We start from the raw sequence: 25,478 nt of genomic DNA, 5'->3' as shown, positions 1-25,478 counted from the left end.
ATATAATTAATAGGTAGTGTTGTCCACTAATCACCGCCACTATTTTTCGTGCTTATTATCCGCTGTCCCCTTATCATCTCCAACATTAAGTTTCATCAGTTTATATATCAGCAACGCGTCCTACGCAAGCAACTCTATATACACCTGATTATTTACAATGGCCGCCATTCGCAGAGTATCTTATCTAAAGCAGGTGGTTTAAGTAGTGTTTCAATTTGTGTTCTAATATATATATATATATATAGTTTGTTTGCTCCCATTTGTCGTAATAGCCATCGTGTTTCGCCCTGATTGATAACTGTATTGTGTGTGCAAACCTTTAAACCCTAGGATATTCCTATGGCATGCATGGGCCACAATCAATATCATAATTTTTTTCTTTACTATTTTGCCCGTAGTAGATACGTTCGTTTGTCTATAAGATTTACCGAGTTATCTGAAATGTTTCTCCTCATTGATTATTACTGTGTCTGTGTATTGTTTTCTGCGCGTCAAAATGCCTTATGGCTTTCCACGGGGGTGCACATAGCCCCGCATGTAGTCCACTCGTTATTCTATGATTTAACGTTGATATCCATAGCTAAATCTGCATCTTCATATATTCTTGAATGGCGTTGTCGACGGAACTCGCGAATGATCGTTACTATATATATATATATATATACATACAGCGTACGCGCGAATTGCTGCTTGCCATCTTAGCGGTGACCGAACACACATCCACCATCATCATAATAAATAATAGCGGTCGCCATGCTACTACTTCCATAACATACAGCCGTACTCTTGGTGGCATCCGTCGTATAAAAACGTAATTCGCCGATCAAATTCGTTTTTCAATTATGTTTTTTTCTTAGCTTTTACTAGCATTCTTTCTTATAGGGAGTGCTAATAATGCGTTTGCCATACTGGCCTGAGACAAGGCCCTGCTGTTTGTCCCAAACAAAAGTTTTCGCATGTTTAGCTGCGCTTCTTCTTTGTCTGATACATAAAGTGGTATTCGATTTGGCGTAGTCTAATACAACACCACGTGGAGCAGGCCCGTCTGAAAACAAGCCTTTCAGCTTTTTTGGTCTTTTTTGTATTATCATTGTATTTGCTTGTCCCTTTCCAATACAATTGTATTGCTAAAACCTTTGCGCGTATCTTCTTTTTATACTCCCTACGAGAGTCAAGCTTTGGGTGGTAGGCTCGAGTGCACATTACGACAACTACACTTGCAGTGACCGTTTGGTGAATGTGCTACAATTGGCAGTACGTAGCACTGCTGGATTTTCCTGCTGTTTCTGCGTTCGGTCTTGTCTTATTATGGACTACGACGCCAATACGTAAACATGATATTTCTATGTCTTATTTCGTTTTGTTGTCATTATCCTTGTTGTGTCTGCTCAAATACTTAAAGTTGGATAGGACGAGGAGAAAAGTGAACTCGTCTGTCAACTTCAATCATTATAACTTTACCAGAAGTGGCGATCTTCTATAGATACATGTATATTAGCATTGTATCTCGTATTGCAGGCTTAAGACGACATGATGTCACCCGCAGAGCAGTCAGATCAACGGACACATTATCAGTAGGTTTCTTCACACCTGCCTACTGAGGTCGCTTTGGTGAAGTGTAGTAGGGAAATGTAAGTATTTTCGAAGCGTTCAAAGAACTGTTCAGCTAAGGCATGATATCTAGCTGTGATGTCATTCTGAACCGTGATCAGTGGCTCGGACATTAATTAATGTTGTTAAGTTTATTTGACGCAGCCTTAAGTTACAACTGCTTTGATTGTTGATTGTGTCCCTCTTTTGATCCTACTGACCGTGCTAATACAATTGCCGTTGATCATATTCAAGTTTATGCAATTGTTAATTTGGCTGGTGACATGATTGTTTGTTGTTTTCCGGGCTTCTCTGTTGCGAACACATTGTGTTTTAACATTGTGAACTTCATTTTTCAGTTTGTCATCCTCTACCTCGAAGTCCAGCAACAAATACTTTTTCCTGCTCTCTGTTCGGGCGATGATTTGATCATCAGTATCAACCCTACTAATATTCCGTTCGTTTTTGTTATTGTTATTACGTTTATCACTTGATGGAATTGTGTATCTTGTATTGTCATTATTGTACTCACCTTTGCTGCTTTGTACAGAGTGTGTATGTTGTCTTCGTTTCACTGGCTTTGTTATACATTGCTTAGTGACGTTATTATTGTTATCAATGGTAATGCTTGCTATATTGCTGTAACAATAGCTATAACGAAAGCCTGTCATTACTCTCATGGTTTCTTTTGTTGGTAATAATAGGCTAATAATACGGTGAATGGAAGTGATCCTGACTGTTCTCACACATCGATAGAGAAACAACAACTCTTAAATAGATCTAGCCAGCTATGCTTCATTATGTATAATATTGCTAGAATTTTAATAAATAGCTGTTTTTGTTATTCGTTTGTGTTTTGTTTAGTCTGCTGTCTGTGAAATATTCAGCTGATCCGAGCTTAGTTTCTACTCGTATGGTTGCTCTGCCTGGCCAGTAGCTTTCTCTTCTGAAAATCTTCTGATTACTGCTATTGTTGATACCAATGTAACATCGAGCTAAAGTTTTCCTTATGCTATCTCGTTTTTCCATTTCATAGTGACTGATCCTGATCGTTCTTTTTGGGTAACCGATTAGTGGATCGTTTTGTATTGTTTCAATTGGTTGCATTTTTTTTTTAGTAAGTTAAGAATTATAAAGCTAAGTTGCGTAACATTTTTTTATTTTTCTTGAATGATTACGTTCGGGGGAATTGTCGGAAAAATATTATTACTACGTTATATGCCAATTACGAAGTGTTACGTTGAATCGTTCTCAGATAGATGGCCAGGATAAGAAGAAGTCAGACCAAGTAACAAGTATAATGCTTATGAGTGTGTACTATTAGTAAGAGCACAAATAGAATTCTAGTAAATGTGTTAATCCTCCGAACGACCTGATCGGTTATATGCCGCCTTTGACAAGACCGCTAGTGGTTCTATGAGAAACGGTGGAAACACCTTCGGCGGTGCTTTAGAGAGGAATCTTTTTCTCCCTGCCTCTATGACTGTAGTTGCTATTGGTTCCAGCGACAGAAGTTTCGCTTGGCTAGCAAAACCTCAACCATTGTGAAGTCCGATGTCCGAGACATCAATACACCGCCTCAACCTGACCTGGTCCACAGAGATCGTTCGGTTCGGGGAGTCTGAATGTACATTCTTCTCATTTTGCTCGCATATTTTCGAAATCAGCTACTTGTGGTCGTCAACAACAAATATTCTAGTAATGATTCCTTCGATAGCACTAATTATCGCTAAATATTGTCTATATAAATAGCAGTATTTGTGTTATTATGTCATTGGTTACCAGCGGAATTTACATGTATAATCTGTTCTAAATTATGCTATTTTGTTTTCGTTTTTAACGCAGTGCTGTTTTCGCAATGTACTCAACGCCTGTTAGTAATAATACTATATCGTGCTATATCGTAATGACAAGAGTTCGACTTGTTTGAATATCGTTCAATTGTCGTATTAAGCGATTCATTTTTAGCGTCCATGGCCTGCCCGATTTTTGCAAGGACCAGCTATATCCAATGACATTATACACGGTCCGCAGCGTATTGACAAACTGCTGATATGTAGTCGGTATATCAATGGCAGACAAATGCTGAAAACGGCAGCCCAATTCGGAGCAATGTTCCAGTTGTATTTTTCAATCCTTGCCTAATTTCCATAGTCACATACGCACTGGTAAAGAAGCCTTGATCCCAGCATGAAATATACTACTTTTACATCGATATCATCAGTGGTCTGTAAATATTTTCAAGGTGGACCTAGAACAGCGTGTCGGTGCGGTCGGAAGGTCAGTCATGCTACTGTTGTCGTAGGCTGTAATTGCCCTCACCGGCAGAGGCGAGCTGGCAACCGCCTGTTGGCTGATTAGTTGTTAGCTCGATTGCTGCTGTTTTTTTTGTGTGAAGCTCGTGAAGGCTGTTCCGGAGTGCTTCAGGAGGATCGTTTCGTATTTTCGAAATTGGTAATTGGGCACTTCCGATTGATCACGGCCCCACAGTTAATCACTAGCTATTCTGTCTTAGCGATCTACAACGTCAGTTTCTTTAAAACATATAGAAAGTAACTATGGGACATAAAATAACACGGACCACTTATGTTGTGTCTATCATTTAATCAAGACGATTGCTATTAATGATTTGTGCTATCCATTACTGTGCATCGACAAGCTCCTATTTGTCCTAGGACGATTGTGCTTCAGCTATCGAGTCCAGTGAGTTCGTATGCATTTCGTACCTGATCAATTGCTTTTGCAGATCGTTTTACTGTAAATAGTTCGATTGGTTTCGGGTCATTCGCTTACGTCCCGCTTGCGTCTTGGTACAGTTTTATACAGCGATAGAGCTTGTTTTGTTGTTATTACCATCGTAGTAGCCCTCAACGTTGTGTACGACGAGTTGTTGTTGTCGTCTTGGTCGGCAACTCGCGAGATTCAATGCCACTATTTGATTATTGTTCCTCTCGGGTACGATTTGTTGCTGCGTATACCGCTCCGGCCGTCCCTGCGTCTCGCGGCACCGCAGTTGTAGTCATCGTGAAGTAGTAATGGTTGCACTAGAAGTAGAAGCATGCATAGATGCTGTCGTCGATATTGGTATCGATGCCGCTGTCGTGACAAAGACTGCGAGTTGCCTGCGAAAACGATACAGCCAATAAATGAAAAAAGGTGAAGAGAGAAAAAAGGGCTTTCGGTGGGGGCCAATAGAAGGCTGCCAAGTGGCGAGATCACAGACCACACACATGGCAAGGACCAGCGGGAAACCAACAAAAAAGAGAGCTAAACAAAGATAGAGAGCTCCTAGCAGAGTGAATCCTTATCGAAAGATAGGGCACGTTAACTACACACAATATCGCAGTAGATGGCAATGTTTAGTTTCGACAATGCCATATAACGTTCAGTCCGACCTTACGTTACTTCTACTTAGCTGTAGTACTCACGCAAACTAGCAGACCTGACTATTTTAAAGTCGTTCACATTCGGAAAGATTGCCGCAGTATCACAATAGCACAGCAACAGTAGCACTGGCGGCAACCAATCACCACACGGATGAGGAAGCAGAGACTAGGTTCAGGAGAGCGTGAGCCTCGGTAGGGTCGAGTGCTAAGGCGTTGAAGTTTTTTGAGGACGAATCGGCGAAAAAAAGACCTACTACGAGCCTTAGCAGACATGTCGGCACTCGATGAGATGCGGGCCAGAGGAAGTGAGGGTGAAACATCCCAACGTTGGATTCGTGGACTTCGCTGCGTAGCAGCATTGGAAAAGTACATGGGTAAAGAAACAGCAGCAGCGAGGACTAAGAGCTGCTCGAATGTTACTGGAAAACAAGCCGATAGACGTGACTACAATGGGTCTGATGTGACGATAAGTGGCCTTCTGTCGGAGATGCACAAGGCAAAAGGCTAAGAAGTCTCCTAGAAGTTTTCTACCGTTTTTGCGTTCATCGTATCTCAGGTCTTTGGCAGCAGGTAGGAATCAAGGATCGCAGTAGCGCAATCAACCTTAACTGAGAAGGACAAAAGTCATTTTCCTCTAGTGGCTGTGCCACGACGGTTAGGCTGACGAGAATGATCCTGATCTTGATTATGGTGACCATGGCGATGCTGACAACGGTCTCCATAATAGCAAAGTGCCTCGCTTCCTCTGTCACTGGCGGTAGTTAAACAGCTTTCAGCATCGTAAAGATCTTTCGTGGCCCCTGCCGCGCTCGTTACCATTGCTAGTAATGGTAGCATTGCCGTTCTTACCGTAACGTACCCTGCTGCTGCTGTGGTAAATCAAAATTAATCCACCCAATTTGGTCGGTCGGCTAACCATCCTCCAGCCGTTGGCCCAGTAATTGTCATCTTTTTACTGCAAGCCGTAACGGTGCTTCCCACTTTACTTCATCGCACTCTCCAGTTGTGCCTAACTAAAAGCACTTGTTCACTAAAGCCTCTCCACTTCTGTGATCGTCCAATCTGACATTTCTGCGTTTCTATTTCTTGATTTTGTCGCTTTGCGCTGCTGCCGCTGCTATCCGAGGCAGCACAGTACGGCCGCGGCACCATCGTAGCTCAAGAAAGCCGAGATTTAAAGAAGTTGCTAACGAGCTAGCACTTCTGTGAAAAGGCTATCATTGTTTCTGCACATTTAACCGCAACGATGACTGCTACTGTTATTGCAGTCCTCTAAGTGAACGGCGTGAAGGCGGCGGTGGCAAGGGAATCACTGAAGCGGGGTCCGTTCGCCAAAGTAGCAAATGGCTTGTGGATGGAGGATGAATGATAAAATAGGGGCGCTTTAGAGGGCCGTGAGGCTAACTAAGGGTAAAAGAGGACGTCGAGAGTAAATGAGAGGAGCCTTAGCGAAGGCGCGGCCGATGTGTATGATGACTATGGCGAGGACAGCAGGAGGTTGAAGCAACCGTCTGTCGCTTCAATAGAGCCTCAGTATTGGAAATGAGAACGGATGCGTGAACTAAAGAAGCCAACAATGCCAGGAAAAACAGATTATAGATGTGAAACATGGCCCGCAAGACCCGAAGACCGGACTTTTGGGGAAATTCGGAGAAAGAGAAGAATACAGGGCTGGGGCTCCGATGCTCGATGAATCGATAGTTGGACGAGAACCAGCGGCGGACAGAGCTGGCGGTAGTGGCGGCAGAGCTTGGAATCGAGGGAATCTACCTCCAAGCATCCTTGTCGCGCCATTCTATCTCCTATGCCGGAACGCGACTGCTGCAACGGCCGCTAATGGAAATAAACACGTTTAGTGGAGCTGCGACTAGGATTTAGAACATCGCAAGCAACTATCGCCTGAATCCCGCAGGCGGACCAAGGGGCGTGGAACTGATTCGTTATCATTCTGCATTATCATTGCTACAACGTGCAGCATCGCGCCATCGCCGTGAAGCATATTGCAATATACTGCCGCTTCACAACAAGCAATCGAAGCGTATTCAGCCGCCGTTACGCAACTGCCGGTCCATAGAAAAGGGACTTTGTGCACACGCCATTCGCTAGTTTCTATATTAGGGCTCGCATGTTGCGCCGGCCTTACCGTTCCTGAGACGGTTTAAGGAATTGAAACGAGGAAGCGTAGTCAACGTGGAAGAAAACACTGAGGCTGGAAGCCAAAATGAGTATTCGTGATAGCTAAGAAGTCGTTAGCTAGTCCTGATGCACACTAGTTGTGCTGTTATTGTGCCCGTACATATCAATACCAGCCGGACGATGACCTTAGACGACCAATCGGAAATGGCCTTCGAAAGGCTAATGTTGGTGTTTGTTCGCGGAACGAAATAGTACTGCTAAGAAAGCCGATAGAAGGTAGCGCAACTTACGAGCTCTCCATGTGCCTTGGGAGCGAAAAAAAAGGATTCTTATTTTAGTTAATACAACCAAAAGCAAAAAACAAAATTAGGGTTAATTAAGATAATGCATTAAAGCTTAGGGATAGTTGAATGGGGAGAACAATTTGAAAGAAGAAGGGCGCTAATGATGTCTAATCCTCACTACCTAAGTTCTTCTCTCGTAATTAAGTGAAGCGGCTAATCTGTGCGGTTGACATTATGCAGATCACGTAGGGGGATTCGGGCTTCGCAGAAAGAGATTGCTAGAGAATGAATTTTTTGACAGTATGAAAAAGAGCAGTAAAAATAACCAGTAAAGGAATCACTGCAAATATTCAAGCGTTATTTTGAGCTATTACAGGCGGCAGATTTTAAAATTAAATATCTTTTAAACTAGTTGGGCTAATTATGAGTTTTAATAAGTGTTAAAACTGCTCTCTCATATCTTTGCAGACCCGCGCCAGTGCTCTAATAGTATCTGGATAATTCCTTATATATATCACATGTGCTATTTCTCTATCTATGGCTGCTCGAAGTAAATCGACAATGGGTATAATTGTCCACCAATCACCCTTTTTAGAACATAGGAAGCTCAGTAATCAAACAGACTTAGGAATAAGAAGAACTAAAGCTAACATTGGATATATTTTTTACTCGATCTAGGAAGTAATTGAGACCTGACAATGAGGCCTAGCATTGTCACCAAGTAACCAGACTAGGTGCTTTTGATCGCCGTACTAACGGTTCATGAATCTCTTGAGGAAGTCGAGATGGCTAACTGCCTTCCTTGTTTCATTTTCGCCAAATATCTCATAGCAGCAGATTGCCTGAAGTCCATTGCAGCTACATTTTCGTAGAGGGTAACGACATTTTCTTGCCTTGACCGTCTTCAGCTGGCGGTAAAGATTGAACCATGCCTCGTCCGCGTGTTCCAGGCACGTTTTAATGTCGATTAAAGTTCTGCAAGTTGCTCGTAAGGACTTTCAATGAACCTGGAGTCAATTCACGGAGGTTACCGGTTTACAGTATTTGAGTCTTAATTCTGTGACACGACAGCTTTGATCGACGGAGTCCTTAAACTCAAAGCTCTGTTTTCATGAAAAGCTCCCTCGATTACGGCGATGCATGTTTGCCTTTCGGGTCTCGATATACCTTCGCCGGTTTTCAACACTCTAATCTCTGTTCTTGTAACGTTTGCATTATTCACGTACGGTGCTTTCGCTTAAGGCCTTTCTCCCTAATGTCTTCACTAGTCTTCGTTATGCAGCACTGTGGTCTTCAAGAAGCAAGAATTTAATCACTGAGCGTTAATTTTTGAGACTAAAAGGCCTTCTTCCTTCTAAACTCATGTCTCCTGGAGTAAACTCAACTGGTTTATGGCAAGCTTCGAAAAGACTGGAGGATTTAACAGCCAAATATTGTCTTATGGCGGTGTGTACTTCGAAAATGATTGCATTTCAAATCCGGCAAAGTCTGCCGGATTCGCTTGTAGCTAACAGTATTTATACCGCACAGAATTTAAATATGCTTGTTATAAGATGAAACACTAGAAACCCTACAATACATCTTACGAGTTGTTAATATCGTACGAGTTATTAGCACGGTGGACAACTAAGTGAAAATAGGACGTACCCTTGAGTTCGATAACGATCCCTCGTGTTCCTCCAATTGGGACGTTGTGCAGCGTTGTAGCAGCGCATGAATAAATGAATAAGTAAAAGGTGTCAGTCGTAGAAGACGTCAGTGGTTCGTCGGATTCGATGAGTCCTGCTGAGGCCACAGCACGAAATGATACCGGTTTAACACTGCGATGTATGCGGCATTTGTAGACATAAAACGCGTCACTGCGATTTGTTGTACTGCTAACGCGGCTTTTGGTTGTGACGCAAAGTTTGGAGAAAGAGTTGCAACAGAAGAAGGGTCTGCCAAGGCTTTGCAATATGGGTCTAGCGCAAAGTAACGAGTAGTTACGTGAACCACTCTGTTACGCGGGTCAACAAATGGGCAAGGACCAACGAATTCCGTCGATTGCTTTGTTCATCGTTCGACGATTTCGATCCATGACAAAACTGGTTGCAACGTTACCACCAGGCTGCCGATTTCGCCAGTAGAAATGGATGCGGCAAAGAGGTTCGAAACGGTAGAAAAGCAGCGAAATTATTGGCAAATTAATTTCGATACGACAGAAGATAAGATGTCGCGCGTTACTAGTTGCCCTTGATTTGACGTTTGCGTAGCGAGGAATCGAGTTGTTAGTTTTTTTTTTTCAATCGTCCCGTGTTTTTTCTATTTGAGATTTGTTTTTGGGGAGTTCGATTTTGACACAGGAGACCACGGCGTACGCGGTTGGTTTTTAGACGAAGAGATAGCACTGCACAGGATGAAGTATCGTAGCCATCTTCAATTGACGAAAGGAACATCCACTAATCATCAGCCTATCACGCATCATATTGTCTATTAGACGATTTTCTTGTCGGAAACTTAAGAAGAATAGATTAAGTTAGTTTAGACGTTATTTTTTCCGCATAACATAGTTGCCGCATAGTCTTCCCGCCGTCTGGTCGTTTCTATCAGATTATTCGATTGCACAATGATGTCTAGAACCGGTACAACAAATATTTCCATTTTGAAGTGGAGTTTAACTATTATCAACATCAGTCTATCATCGCGTATGCCAATTCATGACCGCGCATTTTCAAACTGACTCGTTTCCACGATACCCGTCGAAGATGACTGCTGGTTTCGTGCGCAAGCTTTTTTAGCGGGCAGCGATTAGTTAGCGATACGTTGATATGTTGGTAACTTGTCGGTCCATTAGTTGTTTGGTAATAAGCGGCAAGGTTTGGGTACTAATGCTTGACATGGCGGACGATTTGTGAGGTGTAGTTGCGCAGAACTTTTTCTACTTTTCCTGGCCATCTGGTGAACTCTTTGCTTGGTAGGCACTCAATTATCTATTCATTTAGTTAGTCCTACTGCCTTCTCTGTTGTGTCGGTTTGTGATTAGCGCCAAGACCACGTATAATTCGTTTTCTGCCTTCCTGAAGTGAATCTTACTATTACTATGGATCATAGCAGTGGTGGAAGTGGCGTTTATTTGCTGGAAAATAACGAGGAAACTCCTGAGCCCACTTGCTGAAGGAAGGAGGACGCCTGATTAGGGAGTCCGGCACCGCAAACAGCTGCGGCCGAGTAGCGTCTCATGTTGGCTCGACTGAAAACGATACAGAACAATCACGAAATGAAGACAACAAAAATCGGTAATGATTCAATGCTCATTGAGTAATCAATACGTTTGCATAGCGTAACGATCAAAGAACAGTAATCATAATAGGGTAATTATTTATAGATATATTAGACTGTGGAAACCGTTGGGAGTAAAAAAAATTAATTTTGAAAACTAGCCCACCATAAACCCGATAGCTGCTTCATCACAGCTTCCTTAGCTAATCAGCGATCTATATATAATACAGTTACCAGCCCTGAGTTAATTATACAACGTTTTAGCCCCTCATCTCACCCGTTTACTAAGGTTATTATGAGGTGGCCGATGCTGAATTTCGAATTGCGCGTAGCTGGCAGATCCGCACACCGAAATTCCTCGAATCCTTTCGAACGGATAATATTATATTAAGGTGACCCTAACAGTAATGCCGTTCAAGTAACACGCCTCCTCATACGAATCCGTTAAATATATTGATTACGTTGTTTCGAAACAAATGTCGCAATTCTGCACGCTATTCGAGTTGATCGTTACGATCGCCAGTGTATATAAATATATTTTGGTTATACCACAGTTGCCCCTTCAGGTTCTCCAGGCCTACCGAATAGCTCAAGTGACCTTTATTTTGTCAAGAGAGACTACGATAGAACAGTATTTAACGATTTTTGCCGCAGTGCAGTTTGCACTATTTTCAACGATCATAACAACCTGTTTTTTACGTTTAGACATTTTTCAAGACCCAGAAATGAACGCTAACGAAATGCGTACTCTAAAGAAATAAACAAATTCAAATATCTTTTCGACCCGGAAATGTGGGGCGTGGTCATTGAGCGTATTGATACTGTTAGTATGCAGGCGGAACGAAAAATAGGTCATTTTTATAATCCTTGGGGTGTTGTTCAGTGGCCCACACGAACCACCTTACCGTATTCAGTCCTCCTCTGTGCTTCTTAATTGCAAAGCTGACTGCTCACATAATCGACTTTGTTGATAGTATGGTTTAGGTTTTGCTGAATTAGACAACACAAACCCTGTATATAGATTATAGCTCGCAATTAAACATGAATTCGTAGTTGTCGATTGCGGCCATATTGCGAAAGTCCAGTGCGACGTTTCAGCATCAAGCATACAATGTCAAGTCACACTGGTAGTCCTTTTTGTTTCGAATATTAATAGGATATAATGTATAATAATAATAACTTGAATCGTATCCCAATACATAGAGGAACAGTTAAGGAACGATCAGTTGTTGTGACATTAAAAAATAGCGCAAATCTTACTAGATGTTTAGTCAACCAAAAGAACGATCTCGGTTACTCTAGTGTATCTTGGTATTTGGCTCTATAGCATAGATTCCCCATCGACGAACTAAGCAAATAAAGAGGTTACTTTTTCTTCACCACATCTCTTCGTTTTGCTCTACTTTTCGAGGACGACTTCTTTTTGGCCCGAATTTGATAAATAAGCAAAGGGATAATATTAAGAGGATCTGGTACTTGGCGAATGTTTGTGGCAAAAACCGTTGAATCCAGGGATAAATATTTCACAGAACTTTGCTTCTCGTAGGCGCTGTAGCAATCGTGCAATTGCCTCTGATATTTATCGGCAAATTTCGAATCAAACGCATCGCTCAGGGGGTTCGAATAATTTCGAAAGGGCAGGATAACATCCGATGGCCCACGCTTAGGGTTTGAAAGAATTGAATATAAGGAGAATGATACCTTGGAGATGGCCCACATGATATTGATGCTTGCCATCACATCATGCTAGCTTCTAGCCCTCTAGCAGAAGTGAAACTTTGGCGATTTACTTTGTCGTATTCACGTAATTCAGTTACTTAAAGTTATGAAGATGCATACGTTTCTCTTAATTGACAAGCTTAGCTTACAATTGACAACCAAGCCAGCACTGAAGCGCGAAGTTCGCGACGTACTCGAAACCGAAGTGTTACATCAGAAAATTATGAAACTTCACCCTGCATGCATGTGGCAAGAGGCGGACATCTGTTGGCGCTTCGTAGGTTGTTGGGCAAAAGTCAACGACAATTAAGCACAAATAGCATAACACTAATTGCAACTGTTGTTTTGCCTTAATTTGCTCCTCACTTTGGCCCTTCCCATTCGTGATAGTGGTGAACTCATGACAACTCAAGCATTCTATTCGTTGGTGGCAACGTTTGTATTATCCTATGCATTTGTTTAAATAACAGTTTCCAGCGAATGGAGGCAGATCAAAAGAGGTAAACAATGCTCGAGGTTAAACATGTTCTTTATTTAAAAAAATGTAGCTTTTCGACACGCGTTTTCGACTGAACATAATGAATATTATGGTATGTTGACAAGAAGACACGGGTATTTACGCGAGTCCAACCTTTTCGTTGAAACAGCCCTGCCCTATGACACTGTTTTCGGGGCTGAAAAAAGCTGTGCCTTCTTTTTGAATATATCTACGCTCCGCGAATATCCCAGGCCCACTTTGTAGATTGTACATGGTTGCGCATTTACGGAATCCGTATCGCTTTGAGTATTTGCTATGCAGCGCAAGTCGTTTTCTCGGCAGAGTGCGATTTCTAAGACGATCTAAGCTGCTTCGCTGAGTCCCGCTGTCCGCAATGAAATGCGACATTCTTTGCTCTGTATATATATATATGTATATATATAAAGGCCACGTGTAACTTATGTATTTTCCTGTTCAGGCAAATGGAGCCAAAGTCACTGTCTGCCAAGTCAACACTTTGATGGGAGAAGGAAGTATTTCCGAGCGTGTTGGTTTGGAGTAAGCAAAGCTAGAGCAGCAGCTTAACGGTGCACGTATCGAAGGCACTGGCCGAGACAAAGAAGGAGGGAAAGAACGCAAAATTGGATTGCAATTTCTCCCATATATCATCGTGGTATCTGTTGCGGCTGGCGGTGAGTTGGCTGCAGTACAGTGTGAGGCTTAACGCAGGTCGAAAAAAGCTGCTGGTAGTTTAGGGTCTACCGCTTGAGGTCGGGCAAGGCCGGCTCAGCGAACGCTGTCAGCCAAAGCAAGCCATGGCTAGCTATACCTCTCTAAGAAGACTTACGTGCGTTGCCCGGAAAGTCCCCGGGAATTTGGGCCATGCAGACCCCCCCCCCCCCCCAGTATAACTGATCCCGCCATCTTGTAAACCCAAAACCCTGTTTCGTAGGGACAAGGCCCTTTAGATATGTCGCGTCAACGCTGACGGCCGTCTCTATCATCTTGGTTCTACGAGAAAGACATAGTAGTGCCAGCACTGTCCATATTCCAAACACAGAAAGGCATCAAGCGGGGCACGTACGAGGAACGGGACTAAGCGTTCAGCGAAGGGAAGATGGCCCAACAAAAATAACACAATCAGTTACAAGTAGTGACAGGATCAGTCAAAGATGGGCCAATCGTTGACTTAGTGGCGGGAGGTACGCTCAGTGAACACCCACAAATGCGGCCAGACGAAAAAGCCACCACATGGCAAGATATTGCGTTTCCTACACAAACTTATTGTAGTCAATTACAATAGCTCAGCCTGATACAGACGCCAACAATTAAAGGTAGCGTGTTTAGAGAAAACGCTCTTATAAGGTAAGTGGTATACTATGTGCAGACTGGCTGAGTTCTCTTAGGATTAACATATGTGGGTGTGTGTACTTCGAGTAACAGACGAATCGTATAGACCAGAGGCAAGGACACTTGCTAAACATATTAGATAATGAACAACGTTCATATAAGGTCATAATTCTTCTTTGCTCGCTGGCGTCCGTCGCTGTTTCTTCCTAGAATAATAAATTCATATCGATACGCTTGGAGCAAACTATCGCGCTCGATATTGAACCCTCCTCGCCACTCAGCTCCACTCTCTTATCTACAAAGGCTCGGAAGGAACGCTGGTGATCAGCGTACTAAAACGCTGCCAGAGAAACCGTCAACTTCGAGGGGAACGGAAGAGAAAAATATTCCGTGTAGCTAATGAATTAAAGGGTAGCGACAATATCGTATGGCTACACAGCGAAAAGAAAAGTGCTACTAAAATCATATTTTACACAAATCTAACGAGGCGGAACATCGACAAGGCCCTTTTCTGGGGCATTTTTCTATAATGGTAAAAACATCCGGAGCAAGTGGTGTAAGTGCCTTCCAAATTACGTCCCCGTGTCGCCCTGCCAGACGCTTGCTTCACGATACCTACCCACAGATGGCAAGCATGTACTGCTCCGAAAGATGATCTGGAACAGCAGTGCGGTGGACTCGGGCAGCGCCTCGACCTACTGAGCAGATAGCAGTCGCCAGAGCAGACCTTTCGGTAGCAAGTGAACGGGAACGAGCTTCGAACCGGTCCAATAAATAAGCACGAGCACAACGACTGCGCCATCGTTACTATTGTCCCTGTCTATCAGTTCGAGGTAAAAGTGCTGCTGCAGCAGACAGCCATCAAATTCATCGCGAAACCGTTTTTAGAAGCTCGCGGCATGTGTGCCAAAAAGTGACTTTCAAAACTAGCTTGCATTCGTCGGAAATTACACACCTTTCCTCTTCAACGTCTCGTCTGATTGCTACCCCTACAAGGTGGTAACTGTAGCGGCGATGCTTGGGGGACCTTGGGTATACTCGTCACTGCCGATATGTTCGCCATTAATATATCACGGGTATTTTAGCCCTCGTTTGGTCTCTTGCGGCGTTACTTTAGCGATTTTTTTGAATCGACGCTAATAGCGATTGTCATAGCCCTATGATCTGCTGCTGCGGTGGCTCCGTTCAATTTGATCAGGATCTGACAAGGACGCTCACGAGGCAAGTGTAAACAGCCGATTAATGCCCGATTCCTCTATTAGTACTCGAATCGGCTGTTTAGTAATGATAATTTAACCCCGTCGTTAAAGGGTAACTCTGCAGAGATGAACGAAGACAAATTTCGGGAGACGAAAAGGGCAGCAAAAAGGAGTATCAAACCGTCTACGTACGAATAAAAGGAAGAGCGTACATCGTGCATAAGTGGGTATGTAAATTAATTCTATTTCGCACAATAGAAAAACTTTCGCTACGTGTCTGCGTATTAGAATATACTTCTTCAACTAATTGTATCCTCATTAAATGCAAACAACGATTTGTGCAGAAGAAGCTCGTCCGACCTGCAGAGTAATATGCAAATTACACAATGTGAAGAGATTAAACTTTAACATTGTTGACCGTTTTGCATGTGTTTGGCTAGATGTTATATAGATACCGGCATACGTGAAGGCCAACTAACAGGAACAGAGGTAGACATTGCCGACTGATAAGATTAGATGCTAAGCTTACGTATTACGAACGCAGCAGTTCGTAGTTGGCGACCGGTGATATGATACAGCTTTAAATATCTGTCTTCGACAATCTATGCAGATAACTCTGACTTAAAAGTCTGTCGATAGCATTTCCGAGAACCCCAGCTAATGCCAACTACTAGATATATATATGTATTAGTTGTACGTATTGAGTGATCTTCGACGTAAGTAACTTATTTCAATGTTACAGCCAACCGATTTTTACCTTTTTGCTGCCCACTTTGACAGGAAATGAGCGAAACAGCTGGCATTTCACAGGATCTTATAGTTTGGCTTTAGACAACGAATGTGATGTGCATCATGATACAGAGTCGCTATCTAGCTAGGGACACAGTTATCGCTAGCGCCTAAATAGTAGCTTCAGTAAGCATTTTAAGTACTTGCTGATGTATCTATAGATTTCTGTAATCATCTAGCGTTACGATAAACAAGAGCGATTAATATGGTCAACAGTGGCAATAGCGAAAGGTTAGTTGGTAAAAGAAAAATCTTTCTTTTTCATTAAGGTAGTGCCTAGCACATCTTAACTGAAGGCTGATCAGGACCTCCTTTCACGAGCAAAGGCCCACTGCAGCCATACCCGCCCATCAGCCGTTGACAACTAATTCCGTGCGCACGGAGGGCTTAGTGTGGCGGGTCTTCGTTTAGCTGCTTACCTTATACCTGCGTATAAGGCGTATAAAAACTGCACATAATGAGACGAGATTAAAATAGGCTGGTCGCCACTCTGTGGGCAAATGCGATGCATGGCCTTTCTGCTGCACACGCTGACGCTAGCTCATTCAGCGCTATTACCACCATCGTAACAGATTCGCAAAAGACACTACCGAGGCTGCGCAAAACTACATACTAAGCTAAGTAGTGTGATAAGTTTTGCGTCCGCCCTTTGCCCATCACGTTTCGTTGTATGCAGCAGTAACGATAATATCCATAGTTTTTTGTAGAACTTCGAAAAATCTAAAAAGTATTACCTCTTCTAATCTTTATAGCGATATATTAAAGTGGTGTATCTCTAATCACGATACAGACTGTTACAGTCATAGCAACAGTCATCAATAGTCAGCCAGCAATCAGCAGTAGCTGGCTTCCACCGTCGAACGTCAGAACAAATGGGCCATAAAGTTGGCCTCCTTTGAACAACCAATGTTCCTACTCTATTTAGATTAGAGCATATAATCAGCCTTTTGTTTCTGAGGTCAGAGGAGGAATGGCTTGCAGGGTAGTGCATGCGAGTGCAAACATACAAACGCACGAAACGAGCGGTCCTCTATACTTCTCCCGAAGGCTACTATCTTGTTATCGATGCGTGCTCTTGATGTAAGGAAAGACCTGGATGATTGTATGTTGGCTTTTCAAGACGACACCTGTTCAGTAGCGCAGATTCGTATCGACTTGTTACGAAATCTGAACATCGTTTCCGCAAAAGACAGGCACGACAGTTGCCTATCTGGCACAGGAAAAGCGTCTGGGACAGTTTTATATTATTATTATACGTTATTTGTAAGAGAAATCGGTATGGATCTATCGATTTTACGCTCCGTTCTTTAGAGAACGAACGCGTTCACTTCAGTCTTAAAGATTAACTTTAGGGAAAAATGCCAACGTGGATCTTACTTCCTTCCAATCGTTATAGGAGAGCTTCGATTTGTATATGTCGCAAACTGCTTACATCTGTTAGTATCCAAAACTTTCCTATTCCTTTCGAAATAGGCAAGAGCTTTCATTCATAAGAGATTTTGCTGAAGTGGATGAATTTAGTCCCACTAAATCAAGTGTATAAAATCAGGTAGTGTACGCTAGATCCTCAAACGACCCCAAAATCTCACCATTGAATTTTTACCTTCAACTATTAAATAGGAATTCCGATACAGGAAAAAAGCCTCCATGTTTTTTAATAGTCGATAGTAGTCGTCTATGCCAGTGGACAGATAGCCAATACGAGATCGTGTAGGTCCTTAATAAAGTGTAATACAACGTCTTTTAACCAAATGCTAGCAAAGGCAATTTCACTAACATTGATTTTGCCTTTAGAGTATACTGCATAATATCGTGAAAAGCCATGATAAGTTGCAGCACATGAAAAATAGAAGAAAATAATTTAGCACGCAGTCAGAGTATTCATTGTATATATACGTGCACTTGTGTGGCCTTGAATTGAGTTTACGAAGACTGCATATATATTCAGAGTAATAAATAACTGAGTGTAAATGAAAACACCAACCATTAGTAGTTCATCGAGCTTAACAAGGGTACACTGTAGCGGTGGCTAGCTGCCGTTATATGCAGGTACATGCTCTCGCAGTCCTCCGAGGAGCAACCTATTCATCGGTCTTGATATATCATAGTAATATAATCCATTTAAAATCCTTTTCGGAAAGGATTACGCTCGATTTAAATCGCAGAGGTAATCTATATCGGAGGCCTAAGTCCTAACTTTTCATTGCGAACCTAGTCAGCTTGGCTCGGATCACCATAAACGAGCCAGGCTCGAATTCCCTACTACAGCAGCTTAACGTTGGCTATTATTCGTTGGTTTGCTTTAATATATACAGATATAATAGGATAATGATATACTACCCGAATCTGCTGGCAGATATAATAAGCAGTATTATATATACGTGTACAGGGTTTTTTTTGCTGCACCTTTTCCTTCGTGTCTCCCGTCCCGAACAAATGCTTTACCCGAAAGAGCTGGTGCTTCAGATGAACGAGAGAATTGAGCACAATGTTGTAGAGTCAGTAGATCTATTATGCAAGCGACCATGGTTGGTTGAGAGCTTTCGTTTCTTCGGGGATCGGTCCACAGAAAAAGGGGGTACTGGGAGCTGACGCCGGTTGGAACTAGAAGCTGTAGCCACCAAGCTGCGATCTCTTACGGGTGGCGGCCACGCTTGAAGGGAACACGGAGTAGAATTAGACGAGTCAGACCCGGCAGAGTACACAGACCGCGGCAGCCAGTCGAAATGGCATAAATGGTGTGCATTATTAACACCCGAGTCTTCCTTTCCCAGCTGCTGTTTTCACCAAGTTGGGCTTTATCGCTTGGCAGCTCGCTGCATTCGCTCCCTTCACCTTTCTGTGCCGATCGTTCAGGCTTCCTTTCTCTTACGCTCTCTCAGCGCCCGTCTATCGCCGTGAAGATGGCAAAATACTAGGGGCAGCTATGCGGCTGCGCTCGCGGTGGTTGCCGATCGTTCCATTGTTTGCTTTCAACTACGACCAATGCTGCCATTACTACTATTGCTGCTGCTCGGATCAGGAGTTCGATCAGCAGATTTGGTAGCGGGAGATTGATATACTGACAGATTGCAAATACGCGGAGATAGGCAGCTAGTGCTACTTCATAAAAGGGCAACTCGTTTTTAACGAGTCGTTTATTAATTTGTAGTAATCTTTTATCATCATGCGCTGGCTAGCACTCAGGGATGTCAGTGCTTAGTGACGTCATTCATCGTTCGCTACTTATCGCTACGTGGTCACGCGTCAAATGTCATACGGCGTTTGTTTCTTCTCCGGCAATCCATCGCGCATCACGCGTTGCTCTGGGGCCGGGTTGTCAAAATCCGGTTGGGTCGGTCGATGATAAGCTGACTGGCTACCGCACACAGAATGACATCATCACCAGATACACTTTGAGCACGTACTCCACGATCCCATTATTTAGGCTAATTGATCTATGGGTCAACAGTGGGCAGGGGAAAAGCAGCAGATTCTCATTTTCCTTCTTTTTCATCGTTCTTTTTTTTGTTCGCACTATTATCCCATCTTATAACGTAGCGTAGTTGTCACTGTTAGCACAAGACCAGCCACGCTTTCTCACATATTGATACCACTTGCTTTTATCAGCACTGGTGGGCGTACCTTTCCGTTATCACCATATAATCTCTATGTCATGTGTCATAATTATTATCATGCATAATCGTCACCCCACAACACTTCAAATTGCGTATCCACATTGCATTTGGGACAACGAGCGCTTCTCTAGTGCCCTGTGGTGATAGTATCCTATCAGCATGTGTTGCTTTTATGGCTCGTTAACTGACACACGTCAACACAAATTCACATTTCCCTTATATTTTCACTCTGCAGCTGCAGCGTGCCATCTGCGGGTTGGCGCAACTGTCACTCACAACTGTATTCTCTGTCGCAGTCGTCATAATTATCCTCCATCTATTTTCTATAATGTTGTTGGCGTGCGGTGGCCGCGAGGCCCGGCGGCCGTGGCCCTACCAGCCACCGCTCGGGCCCGCGCCCACCCAGATTAAACTGTCTAGCTAACAATTGTTCCACTCCGGCTAGTCACGGCCACGGGGGCAGCCATGTTGTACGGTGGCGCCACCTACGCCGTTTTGACCCTCTCCTTTAACTCGAGAGAGGTCTCCTTCACCTCCATTTTGCCGGCAGGCAGCAAATGGAGTCGTTCTAACTAACTCCACCCGCTGACTGGTAAGAGGAATTTACTGGAAGCTAGAAAAGACAGGCAGGTTGATTCAGTTGGTTGGTTATTGGTATTATCAATACTGTCAAGGTGTGTTAGTGCTAGCCCTCTGTATATTATCCGTTCTATTTCTGCGAGAGGCAATCATATAATTCCATAGTTGCCGGTTCAGTCGTCTACTACTATTACCCGTTTACCTGCTGGCCCAGTTTTTCCTTGGGATGCACCTAAAGTATCTTCCCTTTCCCTTCCGCGCAGCGACAGGAAAAAGGCATGATCCACCTGAACCCACCTGGTGGTGGTGGTCTTCTTTCAGCTCTTAACGCCTCTCTCCCCAGGGAAGTCTCCCGTATCCTTCGAACCCCCTTTCCCCTCCCCCCAGAAAATCCCCAAAGCTCAACAACTGCAGCTGTCTGGCGGCGCAGAGCTCCTGGCTCTAGTAACTCTCACAGTTCGCCCGGCAGCTGGGCACAAGCTGTCACCGGCCGACTTCCTCCAACATACATGTTGAATGCTCCAGCGGGTCATTGAATTCTGATAGGGTGCATAGCTGGGTCCTTTCATGGCCGGATAAGCCACGACTGCCCAGTTCTATTCCTAACTACTTCATTTTCTACCGTAGCCATAAGCACCATCGCCGCAGCTATCTACTGTCTCTTAGTTCTCTACCCGATTGCGGTCCCTTATTGAGGAAGGCATCGTTATAGAGGGAAAAAAAAATGGTACAAAAAGAGGATGACAAGAATAAGTCTGCGACCAGAGGCAGCACCCGTAGAAGCTGAGTCTGCCCACCTGACCTGCCCTTGCTGTCAGAGGACAGAGCAGGACGTACCATGAGCATAGCGAAACACGAAACACATGCACGACGGGTATCTTGGGCTATTTCTAAGAAGCAGGTGGTTTTACTGTCCACCTGACGCCTTATAGACAAATTGTATGCTCGAACTGCGTATAACGCAGCATGGACAATTTGCATGTTGTCACTAGATACGGCTGTATAAAAATACACAACTTCCACTGATATACTAGTATGCATTGAACGACAACAACAAACGTTGTTGTAGCTGATACTACGTAGGAACCCCATGTAGATACCCCATACTGTGCGTTAACGTTAAACATTTTAATTATTTGACCTAATGTTAGTCCAGGTGTTCTCTTTTGACTGCCATTCCACTGTATGCCGTTACGCACGTATATATATCCGATAAGATTGTACTGCAAGTTACGATGATTTGATCACTACACGTTTCGCCGATGTATGGTTATGCAAAGTCACGTAATAACATCCCTGGTTTAATAAGACGATAATTACAGTCTAACTCGCTTGCTTGCTTTTCCTTTTTCTCTTGTCCTATGCCTTAAAGGATAGGGCATCGAAGAGTATGGACGAGAGCTATCTTTCTTAGTCAGTCGCTCCTTTTCATACTTTACTCACACTAGCAACACTAATATTTAATCACTAATTAAACTAGGAACGTGAACATGTACACTGTCGCATATCGGGAGACTATGGGACTTAGAGAACGGAATACCCATCCCCAGATGCTCACCTTTAAATTGGCGGCGACGACAGCTTCAGTGACGGTGCTGACGTTGGTCCGGTTCCTCCAAATCATTTGTCGCTGATCGCTGTCATTCAGCTTATTTTTCAAGCCTGTCCTACGAGCTAATCTTTACCCGCCCCTTTTTTTTTACTAACCGTCGGTGCATCGTCCACTGCTGTTTGAGTATCGGGGGCGAGTATGAACAAAGGAGGCACCGCCGGGCTGAACAAGGATTGATCGGGAGGCATGTGCGGGGAAGCTGCTACGTGTCTAGTGCGAGTTGGTCTGATTTCCAAGACTTCTGAGTGAAATTCAAAATCGTCGCCGTCTGTCTCAATGAGGCGGGAGCATCATCGCGGTTACGCCGCTGGGGTCGCCTGCCGGTTTGGTGGGATGATCCATCGATTAGCTGATTTGTTAACCGCCAGTTTAATGGCGGCGCATGCTGAGTAGGTATATGTGTATATCAGCTTTATTCCATAAGCGAAACTATCAGCCTTTACTAAGGGCTACTTCCAAAGCCTGCGATTAATCAAGCGTAAGTGAGGGGTAGCGCCAGACCCGCTATTCGTTCGGGTTTGCATGAGCGAATATCAATTACTACAGTCAAATGATTCGCCGCATGTGGCCTACGTGTTTCCATATTAGCAGTGTAGCCTCAAACTGTTTCAACACTGCCGCACTCTTATACTAGAGATGTGCTCGAGGAGTTCGTCAGAACATCGATGTTACCAGATCATCATGCCCATTCCTTCCTTGATAAGCGGATTCTACTGCAAGATCATGCGGCTTGACGCATCTCCACGTATTCCAAATCGAACTGTGATACGAACAAGTAATAAAGTCGCGTCGTCTAACGGCTTTTCGAGGTTTGCAATTGCACACACACTAGCAGTACAATGAGAAGCTTCTATCATCAGTGACAGAAACGCTGCAATTATTCAAAGTGTAGAAATCTGTACACATCGATAGGCGGGACTCTTAAAGCAAGTACAGTTGTGTGCCCTTTGCAAAAACCTGGTGTCTTTTACAGATTTCCTCCTATCCAATAATTATTATAGTTCTAAAGGATGAGATTCTCACTGGCAGCAGAGCATTCAATCGTTCCAACGGAGTACGTCTGCTCGCGGAGCTATGAGGTACCGCACAAAGTCAACAAATCTGAAAAACCCTACCTAAGACGACTGTAAGTCTAGCTACCGCGCAAAATTACTTCCCCAGTAAAAGAAGGAATGAAAACAACAGTGGATTGTCGTCATGCTAGACGACAATGGGAGCAACAATGTCACAATAACAACAGCATAAATAGAGCAGGAAGAACCGACCGCAACAGCACGCCCATTCTCCCCGTGTAAACGTGTTTGTATAATATTGTTGCACACAAATGTATGTTGCAGGCCAATATACTTGCATCAACAGTGGCACCAGCTTGTCTCTTGTAGCAAAAAGAAGTTGTAGTAGAAAGCCGTCTGTTGCTGGCGCTGCGTGGCGGTCATCCTGTTCAACAGTCAACTAGACAATTTTCCCTTTTCAGAGTCAGTTTGTCTCTCATTTGCATTGCTGAAATCATGCTGGTTCGCTGTCCGTGGCGGTTCTTCCGTGAGCCAGCCTATTGGTTCTACTGCCCCTATGAGCCCCCTCAGCCCACATGGCTGGCAGTGCGACAGTAGGTTTAAAATTCAAAGTAACACCATCATCTCAGCCAATCGAACCCCGTCACTCTTGTTGGCGGATCCCGTAAGTCTTGTTCATGTCCCTGTTCCTTGGCGCGTTTGGTTTAGCGTTGGGGCGCAATCGCGTTGAAGGACAGCGGCCATTGCCACAGTTACAGGACGGTTATGGAGCTGCCACCTCTATAGACTTCTATCTCTCCCGCCTGATGCTGGCTACGCACGCACTCGTATATGCGTTTACATTTGAGTGCGGACAACAGTGTTACACACAAAGCAGCTACAGCCAAACCAACAACTGCCCCAATAAATGAGCGAGTTAACCAACGGCAGACAATGTGCCTTTACCAGTGAGCACCTTGCGATGACATGCAGTGGCCTGTTGCTTCAGCAGGGGGTTGGGATCGCTGCACAATGTAAAGCAAAACCTTGAATCTGTTGCGATGCAGCGGCAACGTCTGCTGGCCTCATTTGCCTTATTCCTTTCTCTCACTCTGTCTTTTGCTTGCTCTCCAGTTCATTTGGCCACGCTTTTCTGTCTCTATCACTGTGTTTTCAGCAGTTCTGCTACATACTCGCCGATTTTGTCACTAAGTCCGTCCTCTTTTGGACTTCGTAGTGATAGAATAAGTAGGGCGCTGAAAATGGCAGCGATAAACGGCGACGCGGAGGCTGCGCCTAATTAGATTCTACAGTTGACGAGAGATAACAGCAAACGGTCGGCCGTGCGTGGACAACGATGCAAACTAAAAAAAAAGCAAAGACAGCAGCGCGTAGGAATGTGCCTGTTATATCCATCAACCGGTAATCGTTGGTATCAGTGCGACCCACTGTCTTGACTACCTTCGGAGCGACGGCAGCAACGGTAAGGTAGGCAGCCGAGCGCTCTGCAACGGCTACAAAAAAATAGCGACGCTGTAAGCAATACTCGTTTGATGCTTCTGCTATTACTCTCTACAGCAGTAGTCGTCCATAGCGAAGGAGCGACCAAGTGAACAGTCGGTCAACTGGCGGCCGTTCTGCGCAAACGGCAAGGTAACTGTAGAATGCAGACTCTAGGCGGCTGCAGCGACTTCAACACTAGTGTCCAAACCGACCAGTTAAGGAAACGACGGCCTCTTTGTCTGCGTCAGCAGGCAAAGGAAGGAGGCGAAGGAAAAAGAACTCCCTAGAACAGTGAGTTGGGGGGGGGGGGACACGCTAAAAAGGGGTTGGGGCATGGGAAGAAAGATATGTGTAGCAGCAGGCCAAGCCGTTCATGGCATCACTACCGTATTTCCAAATCGCCCCCCTACGGTCCCTACGTCCCCAAAATTTGCTGTTCTAAGCATTCTGGAACGTTGTTGTGGAGAGGCGCTGCTGATGTTGTGAACGATCGTCAATCCGCGTGAGGTCATTATATTTGCGTACATGATTTGTACTATAGTAAGTTGCAGAGACAGCAGCAGCGGGGACCATCCACTGATCGGGGCCCGCGCGGAGCTCACGTACAGCACACACAGGCATAGTTATTTATACAGAAATAAAGCGAAGGAGGAAATGTCACCAAAAAAAAAGGTATGAACGCGGATACGACCAACGAAAAAGAAGGTTTAGACAGGGACGCTGTTAGCTTTCTCTAGACCGTTATGAGGGCGGTTGTACACCTTTCTGTTCACTATCTTCGTCCCATTGTACCGAACTACAGCCAAACCCAATTTAACGTAGCCTTGCATTAACTAATCGTAATCAGCTTATTGAACAGGCTATATGGCGCTGTGTCATCACCGCCGCAGTGGCTCTACATACGGAGGCCGATGATAGATAGCAGATAGGTGGAGGGAGGCAAATCTTTCCGTGTGGCTTTCTCTCTGCAGGAGGCCTCTTGCAGT

The 25,478-nt window shown here is 44.1% G+C and overlaps 1 protein-coding gene and 1 long non-coding RNA gene across 6 annotated transcripts in view; one reads left to right on the top strand and one right to left on the bottom strand.

Annotated features, from left to right (window-relative positions):
* The window catches only part of bma (SCY1-like protein bma), a 136,405-nt gene that overhangs the window by 43,318 nt on the left and 67,609 nt on the right, over window positions 1-25,478 (bottom strand). For 3 of the 4 annotated variants that reach the window (XM_022794239.2, XM_086980291.1, XM_086980290.1), the window contains exons 15-16: window positions 9,044-10,625; window positions 4,317-4,712 (exon numbers count right to left, since the gene is read on the bottom strand). In XM_022794239.2, coding sequence (XP_022649974.1) covers window positions 10,505-10,625 — 121 coding nt within the window. In that variant the 3' untranslated portion in view covers window positions 4,317-4,712; window positions 9,044-10,504. Of the gene's footprint in view, window positions 1-2,732; window positions 4,713-9,043; window positions 10,626-25,478 lie in introns of those variants that run through there. The other variant, XM_086980293.1, reaches the window with a different exon arrangement.
* Window positions 1,335-25,478, top strand: part of LOC111245633 (uncharacterized) — a 35,933-nt gene continuing 11,789 nt past the window's right edge. For both annotated transcript variants that reach the window (XR_015321234.1, XR_002671406.2), the window contains exons 1-2: window positions 1,335-1,631; window positions 10,419-10,671. This is a non-coding gene — a long non-coding RNA (uncharacterized LOC111245633). The remainder of the gene's footprint in view (window positions 1,632-10,418; window positions 10,672-25,478) is intronic.

The sequence above is a fragment of the Varroa destructor genome, unplaced genomic scaffold (genome assembly GCF_002443255.2).
Source record: "Varroa destructor unplaced genomic scaffold, Vdes_3.0 BEIS01000002.1, whole genome shotgun sequence".
Taxonomy (NCBI): Eukaryota; Metazoa; Arthropoda; class Arachnida; order Mesostigmata; family Varroidae; genus Varroa; species Varroa destructor.
The sequence above is the reverse complement of the archived record's forward strand: the minus strand, read 5'-3'. Positions and strand labels throughout refer to the sequence as shown.